We start from the raw sequence: 16,897 nt of genomic DNA, 5'->3' as shown, positions 1-16,897 counted from the left end.
TGCAGATACAATTAGCCATTTTTCCTAGTTTGTTTCCATTTTCTTTTTTCCAACTTATCTTAGCTGAAGAATAGAAAAATGCTTAACAGAAAATGGTTAAGAGGGCATACTATCTCACCTAAACCACTGGGCTATAGTAACCTTCAAACAGAAGAATTTGACCTGAGCCAGCAGCAGCTGGAGTAGGCTCAGAAATGAAATTGCTGGGGAGCCTGGGTGGCTCTGCCTTCTGCTCAGGTCATGATCCTGGGGTCCTGGGATCAAGCCAGCTTCGGATTCCACGCTTGGCAGGGAGTCTGCTCATCCCCTTCCTTCTGTCCCTACCCCCACCCCCAATGCTCTCTTGCTCTCTAATAAATAAAATCTTAAAAAAAAAAAATGAAATTGCTTTAACTAGCCAGGAAACCTAATTGCCCATAATCAGCGATATGGAATCACCATTAATAATTTTAATAATTTCAGTGAAAAGCTATTTAAATTGATACATGAATCACCTACAGTATTCCAAGATCTCAAACTTCATATGAAGTGAACTTTAGGCACATGATATTAAACACAGAAAGATCTATAGCCCTTGCGAAACTGTCATGACCATAAAATATAGCCTTCCTGACTAAAAGTGTAAGAGTATAAAATTTAGAAACTATAAGGAAAAGATTCAGGGAGTAGAAGACTACTTGCATTCAATGCCAACAATGGTCTCCATGATATCACTACTATGAAATGATACAGATGCAGAACTAGCACATACTAAACTTTTAAGAAATCTGGATTTTAACAAATTGAACTAGCACTGTGGCCATATATGTTCTGACAAGGGTGTTCTCTATCATCAAATATAACATTATGGTACAATTATTGAAAGAAGGCAGGCAAGAAGCCTGAAGATGAAATCCAAAAGTGGATTTCTGTATGAAATGTGAATTTCCCAGTAATTTCTGCGGAGGCCAGAGCAGAGACTCCATGAGCAGTGCAAACCAGTCTGTTGCCACCATCTCTAAACATGTGATCCATATCAGGCATTCCAGCTGCTAACAAATTCCATAAAGAAATGAAAGTTGTTTTGGTGAAGAATATGCTACTAAGCACACGAGATCTTATACCTATGAGCTCTATTTAACTATAATTTTCTACACCAACAAGCTCCTTTCCTATTTAATCAAATGACTTTTATTCCATATCAGTAACTTTCAAATGTGACCATCCTGGATTCACAACTCACCCCTAAGGAATATGCCTTTATGTTTGGAATCTTATTTTTACTGTTATTAAAGCAGTACATTACAGGAAAACATTATCATATGTATGACAAAAAACAGTAAGATTCACAAGCATAAGGATAGCACAAACTCATTGCTCGGGAATGTGACTGGTTGTCCTAACTAATAGTACAATGAAAAGTGCCCAGGGGAATGGACAAACAACACAGATATATAGTCAGAAAATGAAGCAGCAGCCCATGTCTCTGTTCCCAACCCCCACAGAACTCCAGGATTTCATGTCAGGACAACCAATCTGAACTACCAATCTTTTTTTTTTCTTCTTCTCTTTTTATAAAGATTTCTCGGGACAAGAATTCCATAAACCCTTTATTCAGCTCATTCCAATGCCTGGCCCAACTGGATATACTACTAACTTTTAAAAACTGTCTACACAAGCCTGGATACAAATCAGTGTTATTATTAAAGAAGGCTCAAATTGAAAAATTAAAATTAAAAAAAACACAAAGGAAAAAGGTTTTCTTGTTTTTAAATATTTTAATGGAAACATATCTGGTCAAATTTCAAAAACTGGACTAACAGTGTTTAAACATTGTGCCAGTATATTTGAGAAGCTGAATGAAAATAAGTAAGTAAAAGAAGTATCTAGCCTTCCAAAATAAACGTAACACAACAAAGAAAACTTTATTCTAAAATGATGTCAATTTATTGACCAAGCTACACAGTAAAGAAAAATCATTTCAGATTGTTTTTCACCTCCACAGCGGTGTTTGAAGTTGATGGGCTCTCCCAGAGAGCATGGAAATCTTAAGCAAGTCAATTTGCCCTCAATATCTCTATTTTAAATTAATCTGCTTATCTGTTGTCGGTAAACATACATAAATTCTGCCCCAGCTGAGAAATATTTAATGCTTTCTTCTATGGGTGTTTGTTCGCAAGGTGAGGGGTAACCCCTTTTGGCCTTTAAACCAGTGTTGACCGGTTTTCTAAGTAAATGCTTCTTCCTATCCACAAGGCGCTTTTTTTCCTTTCATGCTGCCTTTCCCCCATCTATTCTGCACTTAAAGCCGGGGCCCCCAAATCCTGCTTCGTCTCTTCACCCTTGTCCAATCCCACATGGTTCCCCCAGTTTCCGCGTGGAGTGACACCTGAGGGCCAAGCGCGAACCCCTGCGGCTGGCGCTAACTAGGCGCGAATCGGGCTGACGGCTGTCACTGGGGAGCAGGCGTGGGCCAAAGCCGAGGTGATTTCTGACTGCTCATCGCCCGGCCCCGCGTGGCTGAAGGTCTCCAAGCCCCTCGGTCCGCCCAGGCAAGCCAGGCGTGCAGCTGTCGCGGGGCAGGAAGCTAATCGCGGCCTCTGGGACGCTTTGACAGGCCCAGGAGAAAAAGAAAAGGGCTCACTGCGGCTAGGAGACTCACCCCTACGGCTAGGAGACCTCAAGAGCGAAACGCCCGCCTCGGGCCTGAAGACAGGCGAGAGACGGCGGAATCGCCGCTACCGACTCAGCCCAGCCCAGCAGGGGCCCGCCCAGGGGCCACTCCCCAAGGGAGGCAGCCAGTCACTCGCCCGCCCTTCCGGGGCCGCTCCGGAGGGGACGGTCTCCCGCCCGCCCTCACACACAGCTCCTCAGGCCAGGCCCCCAGGGCTTCGTCCACCTCTCACCTTTGACGACGCGGTCAGCCCCGGGAGGGGGCGGCGGGGGCGGGGGTGGGGGCGGTGCAGCCCGGGCCGGCTCCGGGGCGGCCATGCTGGGCCCGGGGCTCGGCTAGGCGCTGGGCCGGGCGGGGCTGGGGGCGGGGGCGGCGGCTACCAGAGCCAAGCGGCGGCGCCGCCGGGGAACATGGCGGACCCTCTTTCCCTACAGAGGGGCTAAGACCGGCATGCACCGCGCTTTGCGGGGGCGGGGGCGGGGCAGACTCTAGGGACCTGGGCAAAATTACTGAGGCTGGGAGAGAAACAGGACAAGGCCAAGGGATCAGGTTAAAATTCTGGGCCCGCAGAAACAATAGAGAGTGAAGAGGGAGGGCTATCTATTGCTAGTAGCGGCAGTGAATGAGTGCGAGGAAACATGACACTGGTTCTCATGGAGCTCCCAGTACGATGGGGAGACTTAAACCTCAGAATATACTAATAGAGAAAAAAATGTATAACAATTTGACTACCAAATCTGGGTACTTTGGTTGGTAACGGCAGGAAAATAGACGAGGCATTTTAGGTTCTAGAGAGAAGTGACTGTTCAAAATGGAGTTTGAGAAGCTGGCCCTTATGTTTAGAGCCTGTAACCCTGTACCCTGAAGGTACAGGGTTAAAACAGGTAGAGCAGAATAGGCTCCAAGGCTTAAGAATCAAAGCAGGTAAGGGGAAAGGAAGGGATGACACCAAGAGATGTCCAAAGTCTACAGAATTCACCTGAAAAAGACACAGCCTCCCTCTTGACCCATTCAGAAAATAGAGATTTAGAAGGCAGAGGAGTATACAGAGAACTGGAAATTGGAAATTAGTTTCTCATAAGAGATACTACATATAGTACTTCTGTGCACATACAGAATCTGAGCCCAGGTGACTTATGGAAACTTTATAGGGATGGACCTTCATGGGAAAGGGGATAGTGGTACAAGGACTGATTGTTCAATCAATAATTATTAGAAGGTGGGGCGCCTGGGTGGCTCAGTCGGTTAAGCGACTGCCTTTGGCTCAGGTCATGATCCTGGAGTCCCGGGATCAAGTCCCACATCAGGCTCCCTGCTCAGCAGGGAGTCTGCTTCTCCCTCTGACCCTCCCCCCTCTCATGTGCTCTCTCTCTCTCATTCCCTCTCTCTCAAATAAATAAATAAAATCTTTAAAAAATAATAATAATTATTAGAAGGTGTGTGTATGACAGTAAGAGATGTACTGAATCATGGACAGAGACCAGTGTATCCACTAAGATCTATGTCTTGATGGCACAGGATCTAAGTAGGGGTAGAAATTCCTGCCCATCCTCCTGCTGAATACTAAATGTGCTCAGAATCTGTTCATAATGGATGATGTTAATTAGGTAAGCAGTGGTCCAAAGGTCTCAAAGAACACCTTTCTAACTCTTCTGTCATTAGACCTGGGGTAAAAGAAGAGGAAATTGTCCAAAGGGTATTCTTTGCAAAGGGAGCCCACAAAATATCTTTTAGAGGGAGAATTTGGGAGTGAGGCAGAGGTGAAAATGGATCTTTCTGAGCAGTAATTATTCCACTTCACTGTCAACAACCATGTGCTTCAAAGATTTGAGGACCACCAGTGTAAGTGCAGAAATTCCACAAGGAAGGCAAGGGGAGGGGCAGCCATGGGAAGAGAACAAGGAAGGGATAGGAGGCACATCACAAACTTGTAGGAGGAGGGCACCAAGAGTACATAGATCAGGAGTGAGTTTCTAAGAGGGTCTGAATCCCAAGAAAATCACCCTAAGGAGGAAAGGAGGAAGCATGTAATATAGTGAGTGCCTCTGAGCAGGAAAGGAGTAAGAAATATACTAGGCAGCAGTAATAACAAGGAAAGTCATTCCACTTTAGGGGCCCATTGATTCCTACCTTCAGTATATATCCTTCAACTATTCTTAAACTATTTAGCTCCTCACCTTCACTCAAAAGCCATACACACACACACACACACACACACACACACACGTATGTTTGTGCCATGGCTCTCTCTTTGGGAGCCCCAGGCCACTGGGAATTGGTATTTTGTTGCTTATCCAGGCCTTCCCCCCCACCCCCAATATAAAAGAGCAAGAGCATACAAAAGGCATTAAATAGACAATTAAATGACAAGGAATTAAATACAACTATCTTAAAGATTTATTAATGAAAAATACTTTACAAAAACAGTATGTTTGGCCCTAAAATAGTTTAGCTGACTCTGAGGGTTTACAACAGTGACTGAGCAAGTGGCAGTAATGGCTCTGCTGCTGAGGACAGGAAGGTGTGTTAGTGTGCCTGACTCCATCTGTTCAGAAGGACAAATGTTATGTTGGCAGCTCTGCATTCTAGGCCTAAGGTTTGGGGGCACAGGGAAGGCTGACAGCCCATAATACCTGGGCAGGTAGGCTGCCCTGAATGATATGGTCAGGACCATGACCACACAGCTACATGCCCCTCCAAGGATGGGGTACTGGGGAAGACAGAAGGTCAGGTAAGAAGGATAGGTTGGTAAAACAAAGAACAGAAGTTGGCAGTATTGTAGGGAACAGAGGATGAAGGCTCAGGTGCAGGTGGGGGCATAAAGGATCCAGGAATAAAATGGTGACCCTAAGATCCTAATGAATGACTAGTGTCCAGGGTAATATGGATTCATCTTTAAAGTGGCTCAAATAAAGCCCTAAACAGCAGTTGCTTCCTTTTGCCAGTTGAATGGAAATTGGAATTTCAAATATTCCTCTCAAGGAGCCAGGTCTTGTTAGGGGTTCCAGGTACCCCTAGAAGAAACTGCCAACTCTATGTTGAGATGAGAGTAGCACAACCCCGGCACGGATGCAGGGTGCTAACTCCTCCACAGCACAGTTTAACGGAGAAAGCTGTGGCTCCAGGAAAGGAAAGGGGTGACCCTTACCACCTATTGTGCTGCAGGGCTCTTGCCCTTATCTGCTCTCTTCCAGGAGCATCTGCTAGAACAAACAAAAACTCCTCTCCCCCTGTCCTCCTATGCCCAGATTGCGGGACATAACTGGTTTGCCTCCAGTCATCATCTGGGGGCATATCTACTCTTCGAGGACCAGGGCCTCGAGACCCAGGAACAGGACCCAAATTCCAAGCTGACCTCAGGGGTACATGTAGACTGCTTGATGGTGGAGACACAGGGTAAACAATGGGAGGGTGGGAGGAAGAATGGAAAAGATCCCCCCAGGACTGAGCATGAGGAACCTGAAGGCCCTGGCGCCTTTCTGGTAGTGTGGCAGTGTGTGTCGGCTGAGGCTTGCATCCTGGAATACTTAGGAATCTGGCTCCAATACGCTGGTTGGTCTCTGACCATGGCCCCCAAGAGGCATCTGTTCTGGAACAATGGGGGAGACTCTGGTAGTTCAGAGTTCTTCCTGGGTACTTGATCCCCTGGCAAGTTTCACCCCTGTCACACATAGCCAGAAACTGCTGGACACTCCTCGAAGTTCCTGGGAAGAGAAAAAGAAACCCAAAGTTTAAGTATCTTCAGTAAACCATTCTCCTTCCCAAAGGACCATTCCTGACTGTTCCTCTCAACTCCCCATAGCCATAAGAGCATACACATAAGGGAAAGAAGAAGCCTAGCTTTGCTTTTAATTTCATTTTTAAAAATTCTTGATATACATCAAAATCAAGTCTCTTAACTCCAACCTGGGCAAATGTTGCCATACTTCTAACTCACTCTACTATAATTCTTCCTCCACACCCTCCCCACAAATGGTTCCCCAATATTACAAATATATATTCTCACTGTAACAACTCTAGTCCTAGAGCCACCACTCCAAAACATCACTCTGCTTTTCTTAATATGGTACTTTCGCTCCAGTTAATCTGTTTCTGCTTACATTCTTGCTCAGTCCCTGAGATCTCTGTTTTTGTTCACACTACTCCTACCACATACACAGTGTGGAATGCCTTTTCTATACATTAATTCCCCTTTACTTAAAAGAAACAAAATACATAATTTTAAGAAGTCACTTCTATTTTTTTTAAGTAGGCTCCATGCCCAGCATGGAGCCCACTACAGGGCTTGAACTCATGACCCCGAGATCAAGACCTGAGCTGAAATCAAGAGTTGGATGCCCAACTGCCTGAGCCACCCAGACACCCCGCAAAATAAAAAAAATCACTTCTTAAAAATACTTTCCATTCTTTATTTTATAACCCATCAACATCTGCAGTATGATCTTGTATGTATGTATATTCTGATTATTGCAGCTCTGAGCTCTTTAAGAACAGAGAGCTGCCTTCTTTCTCCCCTATGTTCACTATAGCATTTAGTGCAGAATAGGCTGCCCCTAACAACTGGAACAGATGCCCCTAACAGCTGCCAAAGGGGATGGCTACCTGGCTGCTCCACTGAGTAATAGGAAGTTCATCTACCCAGAAGGCCTGCTTATCTAAACCTCCCTAAAATGTGGACACATATCAATAATACTACTCTTACATTCTGTTCTAGAACCACAACCACACCCTGCCCTAGGGCATTTATATCTGTAAGCCAAGGTTTCTCAATCTCAACACTACTGATACTTTGAGCTGATACTTTTTTTGGGGGGGGGGGGGAGGGTCATGGAAGTAAACTGCCCTGTGCATTGTAGGATGTTTAGCAGCATCCCTGACTTCCACTCACTAGATGCCAGTAGTACCTTCCCTTTCCCATTGAGAATCCCTGCTTTAAGTAGACTCGGCCTCTTCATGAGGAAGAAAAGTAGCAAATCCTATGGAGGGTGAAAGAAAGCCAGAAGGATGCTATCCACCTTCCCCAAGATTGTCTGGGTCTGTATACACGGCACAGGTATTCCATACACAGGGTCTCTCCAGGTCTCCCATTTACTCCTTGTCCTCCTAGACGATCCCTCAGCTAAGACTCGGGATAGTAGAAGAGAAACTAGCTAATAGAGATGATACTTTCTGTTTTGGGAGGATCCTAAAGACTGGGTATTAACTTCCCTTGGTCACTTAAAAGCTTATCTTATCATGATAGACCCTGTTCATTCTATTGGGTAGTTAGACTAAGGATCAAGACCAGCCAACCATATTAACCAAGTAATGATTCAATCACAATTCATCTTGACTGATATTTGATCTTAAAGTGGTAATTCATATCCCTTCACTACCTAACTTGGGACTCCACCTCCCCCATAGGTGTACTGACTTGATCTTTCTAGGTTGTCTCTGGGAAGGTACCACATTATGGCACATGATAATTAGGTCTGGGGAGAGTTACCTGGGGGTCTATGGGGCTCCCCTGCCATGCTGGGCATCAAGACATCTGGGGACAGGAACTGTGGTTGGGGTGGGTACAGTTGGGGACCAAGGAGAAACACAGGAGGATCATGGATGACAGGGAGGGAAGAGGAGCTGGAACAACGGTGCCCGGTTTCCAAAGGCTTTTTCCTCGCATTTGATGCATCCTTATAGTGAGACAAGACAAAAAAACATAAAGATGAGGATTAACAGCCGGATATGGTTGGGTAAACACAGTGAGGCAAGCAGGGAGAGATGGAGAGGACTGGAGTACCAATATGCCTAGTTCTGTAGAGGGACCCAATTTACTAAGTCACTCTTTCCATCAGCCCCTCTAGGAACATCCCTAGGCCACTACGAACTGGAGACATGCAACTGCAGATCCTCTTCCTTTAACCTGTCTCTCTCATAGCCCTCATCTTCCCAACCCTACCATCTAGGTCTTTGGCAAACTCTTTAATGCTAACAGTAGAATCAGGTTGAGATAGAAATGTAAAAATAGAGAAATAAGAAAGAGAAAAAAAATCGGAAAGCCCAAGAGACTGAAAAAGAAAACTCTGTACACTCTCTAAATACTGGGAACTAAAAATGTATCTCCCTAAATGTACAATCAAGAACTCTACTACTTCACCTTCTCCCCTGTCATTGCTACACTCCAGTCTCCTCTTTTGCCAGTCAAGTTTGTAACCACTGATGCTTGTGTCCTGTTCTGTACTCCACTTGTCATTCACTTTTGTGGCAAAGTCTCAGAAATATCCCCTTTAACACCTAAAACACTAACATGTCCAAGACCAAACCAACATCCTTCCAAATTCCACCTCCTGGTACCACATTTTTCTAAGTCACCTAGATTCAAATGTTGACATTGCCCTTACTTTTGCACTTCTCATCCACGATTCCATTAGTTGCCTTTGTCAAGAAATATCATTTCTACCTATAGGTTTCATATTTAAGCTCAAGTGGACCACTGCAACAGCCTCCAATCTGATCTTCCTATCTCCAGGCCTGCTACTTCCTTATTGTGGCCTGCAAGTTGCTACGTGATAGCAATGCTGATCTTTCTCACTTTATCTCTACCATTCCTATGCCTTTTTCCCTATAACTTTCTTAATGTTCCTCAAACACACCAAGCTCATTCCAACTCAGGGCCTTTTCACTTACTACTCTATCCAAAATAGCCCTGAGAATAACTACTATTACCTTTTTACTCCTTTTCCCCTTGCTTTGTTCTATTCTTCTCAATCACACATTGTTTGGGGTTTACTTGTTTATTGTCTTTCTCTCCTGGTAGAATACAGTTCTTTTTACTCCAGTATTCCCAGCACCCTCAACAGGACCTGGAACATTACAGGCACCTGATAAATAATAAATAAAATAATCTATATACCAGTATATTTTATTTCCTAACTAGGCTGTAAGCTATTCAAGGGCAGAATTTGTGTTATTTCATCAGTGTATGCTCATAGCACCTACCACAGCATGGTACATAATAGGCATTTACCGTACAGCCTAAGGACCAGGTGCCAATCCTCTCAGTATGGGACACAACCAACTATTCCTTTCTTCTGCACAGAAGAAAGTGATGCCACATTTTCCTGGTTTCCCTTTTATCTCTCTGGTCCTCACTCCTTTTAAGGGTTCTTCAGATGAACCACTTAAATATGATATTCATCAGGGATATGTCTTGGCCTCTCTCCTCTTTTCACAATATTCTTTTCCTCTTTTCAATGGCTATGACTCTTGAATCTTGATTTCAAGCTTTTAAGTGTCACATCCAAAGGCCTACCAGATATCACAAGCATAATATATCCAAAATTATACCTATCTTTTCCCTCAAATACATCATTATCAACCCAAGAATTATGGGCCTTGATTCTCCTCTCCCCATATCCAATCAGGCACCAAGTCCCAATGACTTTTACTTCCTCTTTGGCTCTCCAACATGTCCATTTCTCTCTATCCTCCCAAACTCCGTACTGTGGTTCATGATATGACTCTTGTTTATATTCTTCCCAGTCTCATTTGTCAACACTGTCCTTCCCTCGCCAGAATCTAATCCTGCCATACCAAATGAGCTGCTTTTGATTCAGTGAATATCTGCTTCATGTTCCTTTACCTGCTGTATTTGTTTTACTTCCTTCAGGAAGCCTTCCCTGATCTCTCAAATCTGATTTAGATGTCCCTTCTATTATGCTTCCATAGCATTAAATCCTATCATAGTAATTCTTTCTTTATCTGTCTCCCCAGGTAGACTGCAAAGGCCACGACAGCAGGGACTATATCTAGCTCACTCACCATTGTATCCCCAGCACCTAGCACAATACTTAGAACATATGCCCAATAAGCATTTGTTTAAAAGAATGAATCAGTGAATAAATGAATGATATAGAAGTCAGGAGAAAGGAAGCCAACTCCTTAGAAAAATAACAATTTGCCATTAAATTCACTAACAGTACATAAGAACAAATGCTAGGCAAAAACGACCACCTTTCCCAAAAAGAATGGCAAGCTGTTTAGACTTGTTTAGGAAATTCTGAACAAATTGAAAAAAATGACTGTTGCTTGGGAGGGAAACTGGATCTGAAGTACTGGTAGGACAGAGACTTAGTTTTCACTGTATATCCTTTATACCTTTTAATTTTGATATCATGTATTTAAAACTGGTTTTTAAATTTTTATTGAACTGACCTGGTGAACAAGCTTTTAATGCACTGGAGCTTTGCATCCTGACCTCCATTGTAATCAAAACTCAACTTGCCTTAGGCAAGTGTGTGAAATTCTCAAAAGGGTAATTTATAAACCCAGTCACTGAAAGTATTTGAGTTATTGATTTCTGCTGACTTCGGTGTCCCTGTCCCTTTCACCTACAGATCACTGCATTGATTCCATATGAAAAGCCTCAAGGAGGAAGATTTTAAATCATTTTCCTTTTCTTGCTAATGCACATGCTTCATTTTAGCATGAAAGCATACTGGACCCCATTCAATCTTATACTGGAGTGGGCAGGAAAAGGTAAAAACAATACCCCATCCCATGTCTTCCCTTCTTCCCTTGATTAGTGCAATGGGTTTTGACCCAATCAGCAGCTATTGCTTTTGAGACTCAAGGCTACTAGGCTACTAGGACTCTTCTCACCCTAGGGAACCCTATAATATACCTTCCAGAACTGCTACAGGGAAGGGGAATTCCTCTGGGCTCCAACAAAATGTGTGTCAATAAAGTAATGACTATGTGTCATCATTTTTGCTGAGTGCACATGGCTTTCCCCTAAATTACAACTTTTAGTTTCCCCTGCCCCTCCACCTACACTGTACTTTTACCTTAGCAAAAGAAAGAGGGTGCTCTGAATAGATACAGCCTGATTCTACTTACAAAACTGTGGGAAGAGACTGGAGTCTCGTCCCTCTCTGAGACAACGGTGCCACTGAGTCTGTGTAAGATGCAGTGAAAGTTCTCTGCACCGCACTGATCATCTTCCCCATATTCCCTCCTGGGGCCTCGGCAAGGTGCAGCCTTCAAACACACAGACACACACAGGCAGACATGAAACACCAGACCTATGGTTTTCCCACAGACCCTGTCCCCAGGGGTATGGGAGAAAATAGGGTAAGACCTCACTACTAGAGACCTGAATTAGATGCATTTGAAAGGTAGTGGCCATCTCTGCTCAATCACAGACCTTGTTCTCTTCCAAGAGCCCCACGTTACCATGCTCCTGCCTTACCACCAAGCCTACCACTCATATCTTTCCACACTTCCTGTCCCAACGCACCACCCCATGCCAGCACTGTAGGACCTGAGGCTGCTACCTGAGAAGCAGGCACTGTGCTGGCTTCATGGAGACTGTGCTCCATTTCTGCTGTTGGGGTCTTTGAGAGACCAAGGCCAGGGGCTGAGTGCAACCTCCTCCCCACACCATCTGCAGAGCCTGAGGAGGAAAACATAAATACAAGTTGAAGCCATCTCTTCTCCTGGAGCCTAACTTCAGCCTGTCAGCAAAAAACAAAACAAAAACAAACAAACAAAAACTCAGGAGTTCTTTTCATGAAATAACAAATATGTATCCCTGAATTGAATGGAGATGTGCTCCTATAAGGTAGAAACAGGAGTTTCAGAATATGGATAGTTTCCTATAGGTCAACAAGGGTCTCAGAACAAAGGCTTTGAAGAACTTGTACAGAAGGGGCTCTGTGGAAAGACCGCTGAATGTCCCCATCTTGCCTCATTTCAATTTTTTAAACACAATCAGCTTTGCTTCTGTCAGACTTGTGCCCAAGACTTACAATATATACAGAGGAAACTGTCCAACATAGTTGTTCTCTAGAGTGTCTGTGATGACAAAGGGAACATTATCTTCAGTCTACTTAGGAATTGAAGTGAATATAGTAATCATCTATCAAGCCTCCTCATTTTATGTAACAGGAAAATGAGTTCCAGGGTTTGAAAGGTAGTAAGTAGATTAATCAGAATTAAAATTCAAGTCTCTTGATTTCACTTCCTATTAGTACTGGCAGGAACTCTTCAACAATATTTTGTATGTGTAACGCTCTTTTATTTCCCCATTAGCTTCTCTCAATCACTAACTGCTTAAATTCTAAACAATCACTAAATGCTTATCTCTTCCTCAAAATCTTGCTAGATTATTAAGAACTGCTCCAAACTGGATATGTGACTCCCAAGGGGCTTGCCCCAATACAACTAATTAAGCCTTCCATTCTGAAAATGCACATGCCCTTGACCTACATTTAATGTATATGTCTATCACCAATTCACATCTTGATTTGATATTTTGATTGTAATACATGTATCTGGCTAAAGGAGGATATTCCTGATACCAAGCTAAAATATTATTCTTAGTATTTCCTGGTACAGAGGTTCTAATACCACCTCAGATTCATCTAGGACCTTTAAAAATACAGATTCCTCTATCTCTCCACAGCCCTGCTGAATCAGAATCTTTGTGGTGAGCCTGGGAATATTTATTTTTATTTTTATTTTTTTTTTTTTTTTTTTTAAAGATTTTATTTATTTATTTGAGACAGAGAGAATGAGAGAGAGCGAGCACATGAGAGGGGAGAGGGTCAGAGGGAGAAGCAGGCTCCCTGCTGAGCAGGGAGCCCGATGCGGGACTCGATCCAGGGACTCCAGGATCATGACCTGAGCCGAAGGCAGTCGCTTAACCAACTGAGCCACCCAGGCGCCCATGGGAATATTTATTTTTAAAAGACTTCCCTGAGGGGCACCTGGCTGGCTCAGTCAGTGAAGCATGTGACTCTTGATCTCCAGGTTAGGAGTTGGCGTAGAGATTATTTAAAAATAAAATATTTAAAAATAAATAAAACAGGGGCGCCTGAGTGGCTCAGCCGTTAAGCGTCTGCCTTCGGCTCGGGTCATGGTCCCAGGGTCCTGGGATCGGGCCCCACATCGGGCTCTCTGCTCGGCGGGAAGCCTGCTTCTCCCTTTACCACTCCCCCTGTTTGTGTTCCCTCTCTCGCTGTGTCTCTCTCTGTCAAATAAATAAATAAAATCTTTAAAAAAAATAAAAATGAAAAAAATAAAACAAAAGGCTTCCCTGAAAAGTATAGGAGAATATCCCTAAACATTGTTGAAGGAAGTTTGAAATGTTATAGTCTTCCAAAAAAATGCTGTTTAGAAATATCCATTAAAATTGAAAATATGATTTACCCTTTTATCCAACAATTCTATTCCAAGGAATAAGAAGCAAAAATACCAGTTTATTGAGGCATTATTTGTAGTGGCCAAAAAACTAGAAATAAAGTAATGCCCGTATAGCAGAATGACTAAATACACTAAGGTATCTACACTATCAAATATGCCCAGCCACTCACTAAAAAGAATGAACTGAGTTAAACTAGATGACTTGGAGGGATTTTCATGAAGGATTGTTAAGTTAAAAGGAAAAGAAAAGTCTGTAATACTATCATGAGGCAAAAAACCCCACTGTATATGTAGGTCTACATAGGATTATATGAACAGAAAAATACAGAAATATGCACATTAGATTATTACCTAGAAGGTGGAGGATAAAAGGTAGGAATTTATGTAAGAGGAGGAAAGATAAATAAGAAAATGTCTACGAAAACAGCATGTATGTTGTCATCCCATTTATGTAAAATTATTTCTATGTTTTTTAAAAAGCCACTCCTTGGGTGACTATGATGGGCAGCCAGATTTAAGAATTACAGCTGTAATGGTTAGAATGTGGTGTTCTTCTAATAAAGTCTGATTATTAGACAAGGAGGTGGCTGCTGGAACCTCCTGAAGGGAATAGACTGATTCTTTTAAAGATATTTCAGCAGAGGTGAAGATGGCTACCTGTAAGGAGTACTGTTGAGGGGATATATGGATTTGATAGAAGATAGAGTTAAGATGATGTCTACTCATGGATCAACAGTAACAAGAAGACAGACTACCAGATATCATGCACTTCCTGATACAAGAAATACAAAGTAGGGGCACCTGGGTGGCTCAAGTGGGTTAAGCGTCTGACTCTTGATTTCAGCTCAGGTCATGCTCTCAGGATCCTGAGATCAAGCCCCCATATGTCCAGTTCCCCAGTCAGCAGGGAGTCTGCTTGAGATTCTGTCTCCCTCTCCCTCTACCCCTGCCCCCTGCTCACGTGTGCACACACACTCTCTCAAATAAATAAATCTTAAAAAAAATAATAATAATCCAGTAAAATAATCCAGTAAAATAATCCATTATACCTCTATAATATTCTTATTAAAAACAAAAACAAAAACTGAAGGTTGCGTGGCTGGCTCAGTTGGAGGTGTGCAGAACTCTTGATCTTGGGGTAGTGAGTTCAAGCCCCACCTTGGGTGTAGAGATTACTTAAATAAATAAAACTTAAAAAAAAATTGAACCTGACTTTAATCAAGCCTCTAGCCCTAACTACCAGATTACAAAAAAACGAGAAGAACATGTTTTAAAAAAGAAAAAATTACTAGAATATGATCAGTAAAATCTAGAATGTGGATTTGACAAATGACCAAATTTCTTCCATAAATAAGTGCTAAGGGGAAAAAAAAAAAAACGGAATTTTATAGGCTAAAAAAAGCCTTGAAACAAATAAACAAAATGCAATGTGTAGATCTTGTTTGAATCCTAATTTGAAATAAACCAACTGTGAAAAGACATTTATGGGATAATTGAAAAAATGGGAATACTGGCTAGTTACTGTATTGTATTAAAAATTATTGTTAATTTTTTAGGTATAATATTATAGTTTTGCCTTTTAAAAAAGAGTCTGTATTTCTTAGAGATACATTCCAAATTGTTTATGGATGAAATAATATAATGTCTGGGATTTGCTTTAAAATAATCCAGTAGAGGGGTACTTGGCTGACTCGTAAGTGGAGTGTGCAACTCTTGATCTCAGGGTTGTGAGTTTGAGACCTAATTAGAGATTATTTAAGGAAATAAAAAAATAAATAAAATAAAACATATATAAATAAATAAACAGTAAAATAATCCAGTAGGGAAGGGAAAGGTTGGGGGGGTGTCTATAGCTAAATCAGAATTGGCCATATGTTGATAACTGGTCAAGATAATCACTGTGGAAGCTAGTGATAAGTATTGGAGGGCTATTGTAACATTTACTCATTACTCTTGAATAGAATTGAAACTTTCTATAACAAAAAGTTATTTTTAAGATGATGTCTGCCTAACTTCAAAATTCTATGAAATTTAGAGATATAGGTCAACGGCAATGTTTATATAACTCTTTAGAAACTATAACGTCAAAATTAGGGGTGCCTGGGTGGCTCAGTCATTAAGCGTCTGCCTTCAGCTCAGGTCATGATCCCAGGGTCCTGGGATCGAGCCCCAAGTCAGACTCCCTGCTTGGTGGGAAGTCTGCTTCTCTCTCTCCCACTCCCCCTGCTTGTGTTCCCGCTCTCGCTGTCTCTCTCTCTGTCAAATAAATAAATAAAATCTTAAAAAAAAAAAAAACTATAATGTCAAAATTAATCTGGTCACAAAACAACATATACTGTACAATTCCATTATATCATGTATCCAAAACAGGCAAATCTATAGACAAAATAGATTACAGGTTGCCTGGGGCTGGGGGGAGACAGGGGTAGGGGGAAATGTGGAGTGACTACTAATGGGTAGCGGGTTTCTTTTTTTTTTTTTTTTTTTAAAGATTTCATTTATTTATTTGACAGAGAGAGACACAGCGAAAGAGGGAACACAAGCAGAGGGAGTGGGAGAGGGAGAAGCAGGCTTCCCGTGGAGCAGGGAGCCCGATGCGGGGCTCGATCTCAGGACCCTGGAATCATGACCTGAGCAGAAGGCAGACACTTAACGATTGAGCCACTCAGGCGCCCCAGGTAGCGGGTTTCTTTAAAGATTTTATTTATTTATTTTAGAGAGAGAGAGCATGTGCAGGGTGGGAGGGAGAATATAGAGGGAGAGGGAGAGAGAGAGAATCTCAAGCAGACACCACACTGAGCACAGAGCCCAACGTGGGGCTTGATCTCATGACCCTGAGATCACGACCTGAGCCAAAATCAAGAGTGGGACGCTTAACCAACTGAGACACCCAGGCACCCCATGAGGTGATGAAAACACTTTAAAATTGATTGTGGTGATGGATGGACAATTCTGTGAATATACTTAAAAAACAGAATTATACATATTAAGTAGATGAATTGTATGGTATGTAAATTATATATCAATAAAGCTTTTTTTAAAGTAGTAAATCAGAGAAAA

At 42.5% G+C, this 16,897-nt stretch overlaps 2 protein-coding genes across 25 annotated transcripts in view; both read right to left on the bottom strand.

Moving 5' to 3' along the window:
* The window catches only part of PPP3CB (protein phosphatase 3 catalytic subunit beta), a 52,482-nt gene extending 49,441 nt beyond the window's left edge, over nt 1–3,041 (bottom strand). For 4 of the 8 annotated variants that reach the window (XM_078077590.1, XM_036110315.2, XM_078077594.1 and 1 more), the window contains exon 1: nt 2,886–3,040. In XM_078077590.1, coding sequence (XP_077933716.1) covers nt 2,886–2,970 — 85 coding nt within the window. In that variant the 5' untranslated portion in view covers nt 2,971–3,040. Of the gene's footprint in view, nt 1–2,641; nt 2,735–2,885 lie in introns of those variants that run through there. The other 4 variants (XM_078077591.1, XM_078077592.1, XM_078077593.1 and 1 more) reach the window with 3 other exon arrangements.
* A 1,986-nt stretch (nt 3,042–5,027) lies between these two features.
* Nucleotides 5,028–16,897, bottom strand: part of USP54 (ubiquitin specific peptidase 54) — a 121,369-nt gene continuing 109,499 nt past the window's right edge. For 13 of the 17 annotated variants that reach the window (XM_036110297.2, XM_036110298.2, XM_036110296.2 and 10 more), the window contains 4 exons: nt 11,968–12,086; nt 11,531–11,671; nt 8,139–8,325; nt 5,028–6,357 (listed from right to left, as the gene is read on the bottom strand). In XM_036110297.2, coding sequence (XP_035966190.1) covers nt 5,798–6,357; nt 8,139–8,325; nt 11,531–11,671; nt 11,968–12,086 — 1,007 coding nt within the window. In that variant the 3' untranslated portion in view covers nt 5,028–5,797. The remainder of the gene's footprint in view (nt 6,358–8,138; nt 8,326–11,530; nt 11,672–11,967; nt 12,087–16,897) is intronic. The other 4 variants (XM_078077566.1, XM_078077569.1, XM_078077572.1 and 1 more) reach the window with 3 other exon arrangements.

The sequence above is a fragment of the Halichoerus grypus genome, chromosome 7 (assembly GCF_964656455.1).
Source record: "Halichoerus grypus chromosome 7, mHalGry1.hap1.1, whole genome shotgun sequence".
Classification (NCBI taxonomy): Eukaryota; Metazoa; Chordata; class Mammalia; order Carnivora; family Phocidae; genus Halichoerus; species Halichoerus grypus.
This window is presented reverse-complemented; position numbering and strand designations above follow the sequence as displayed.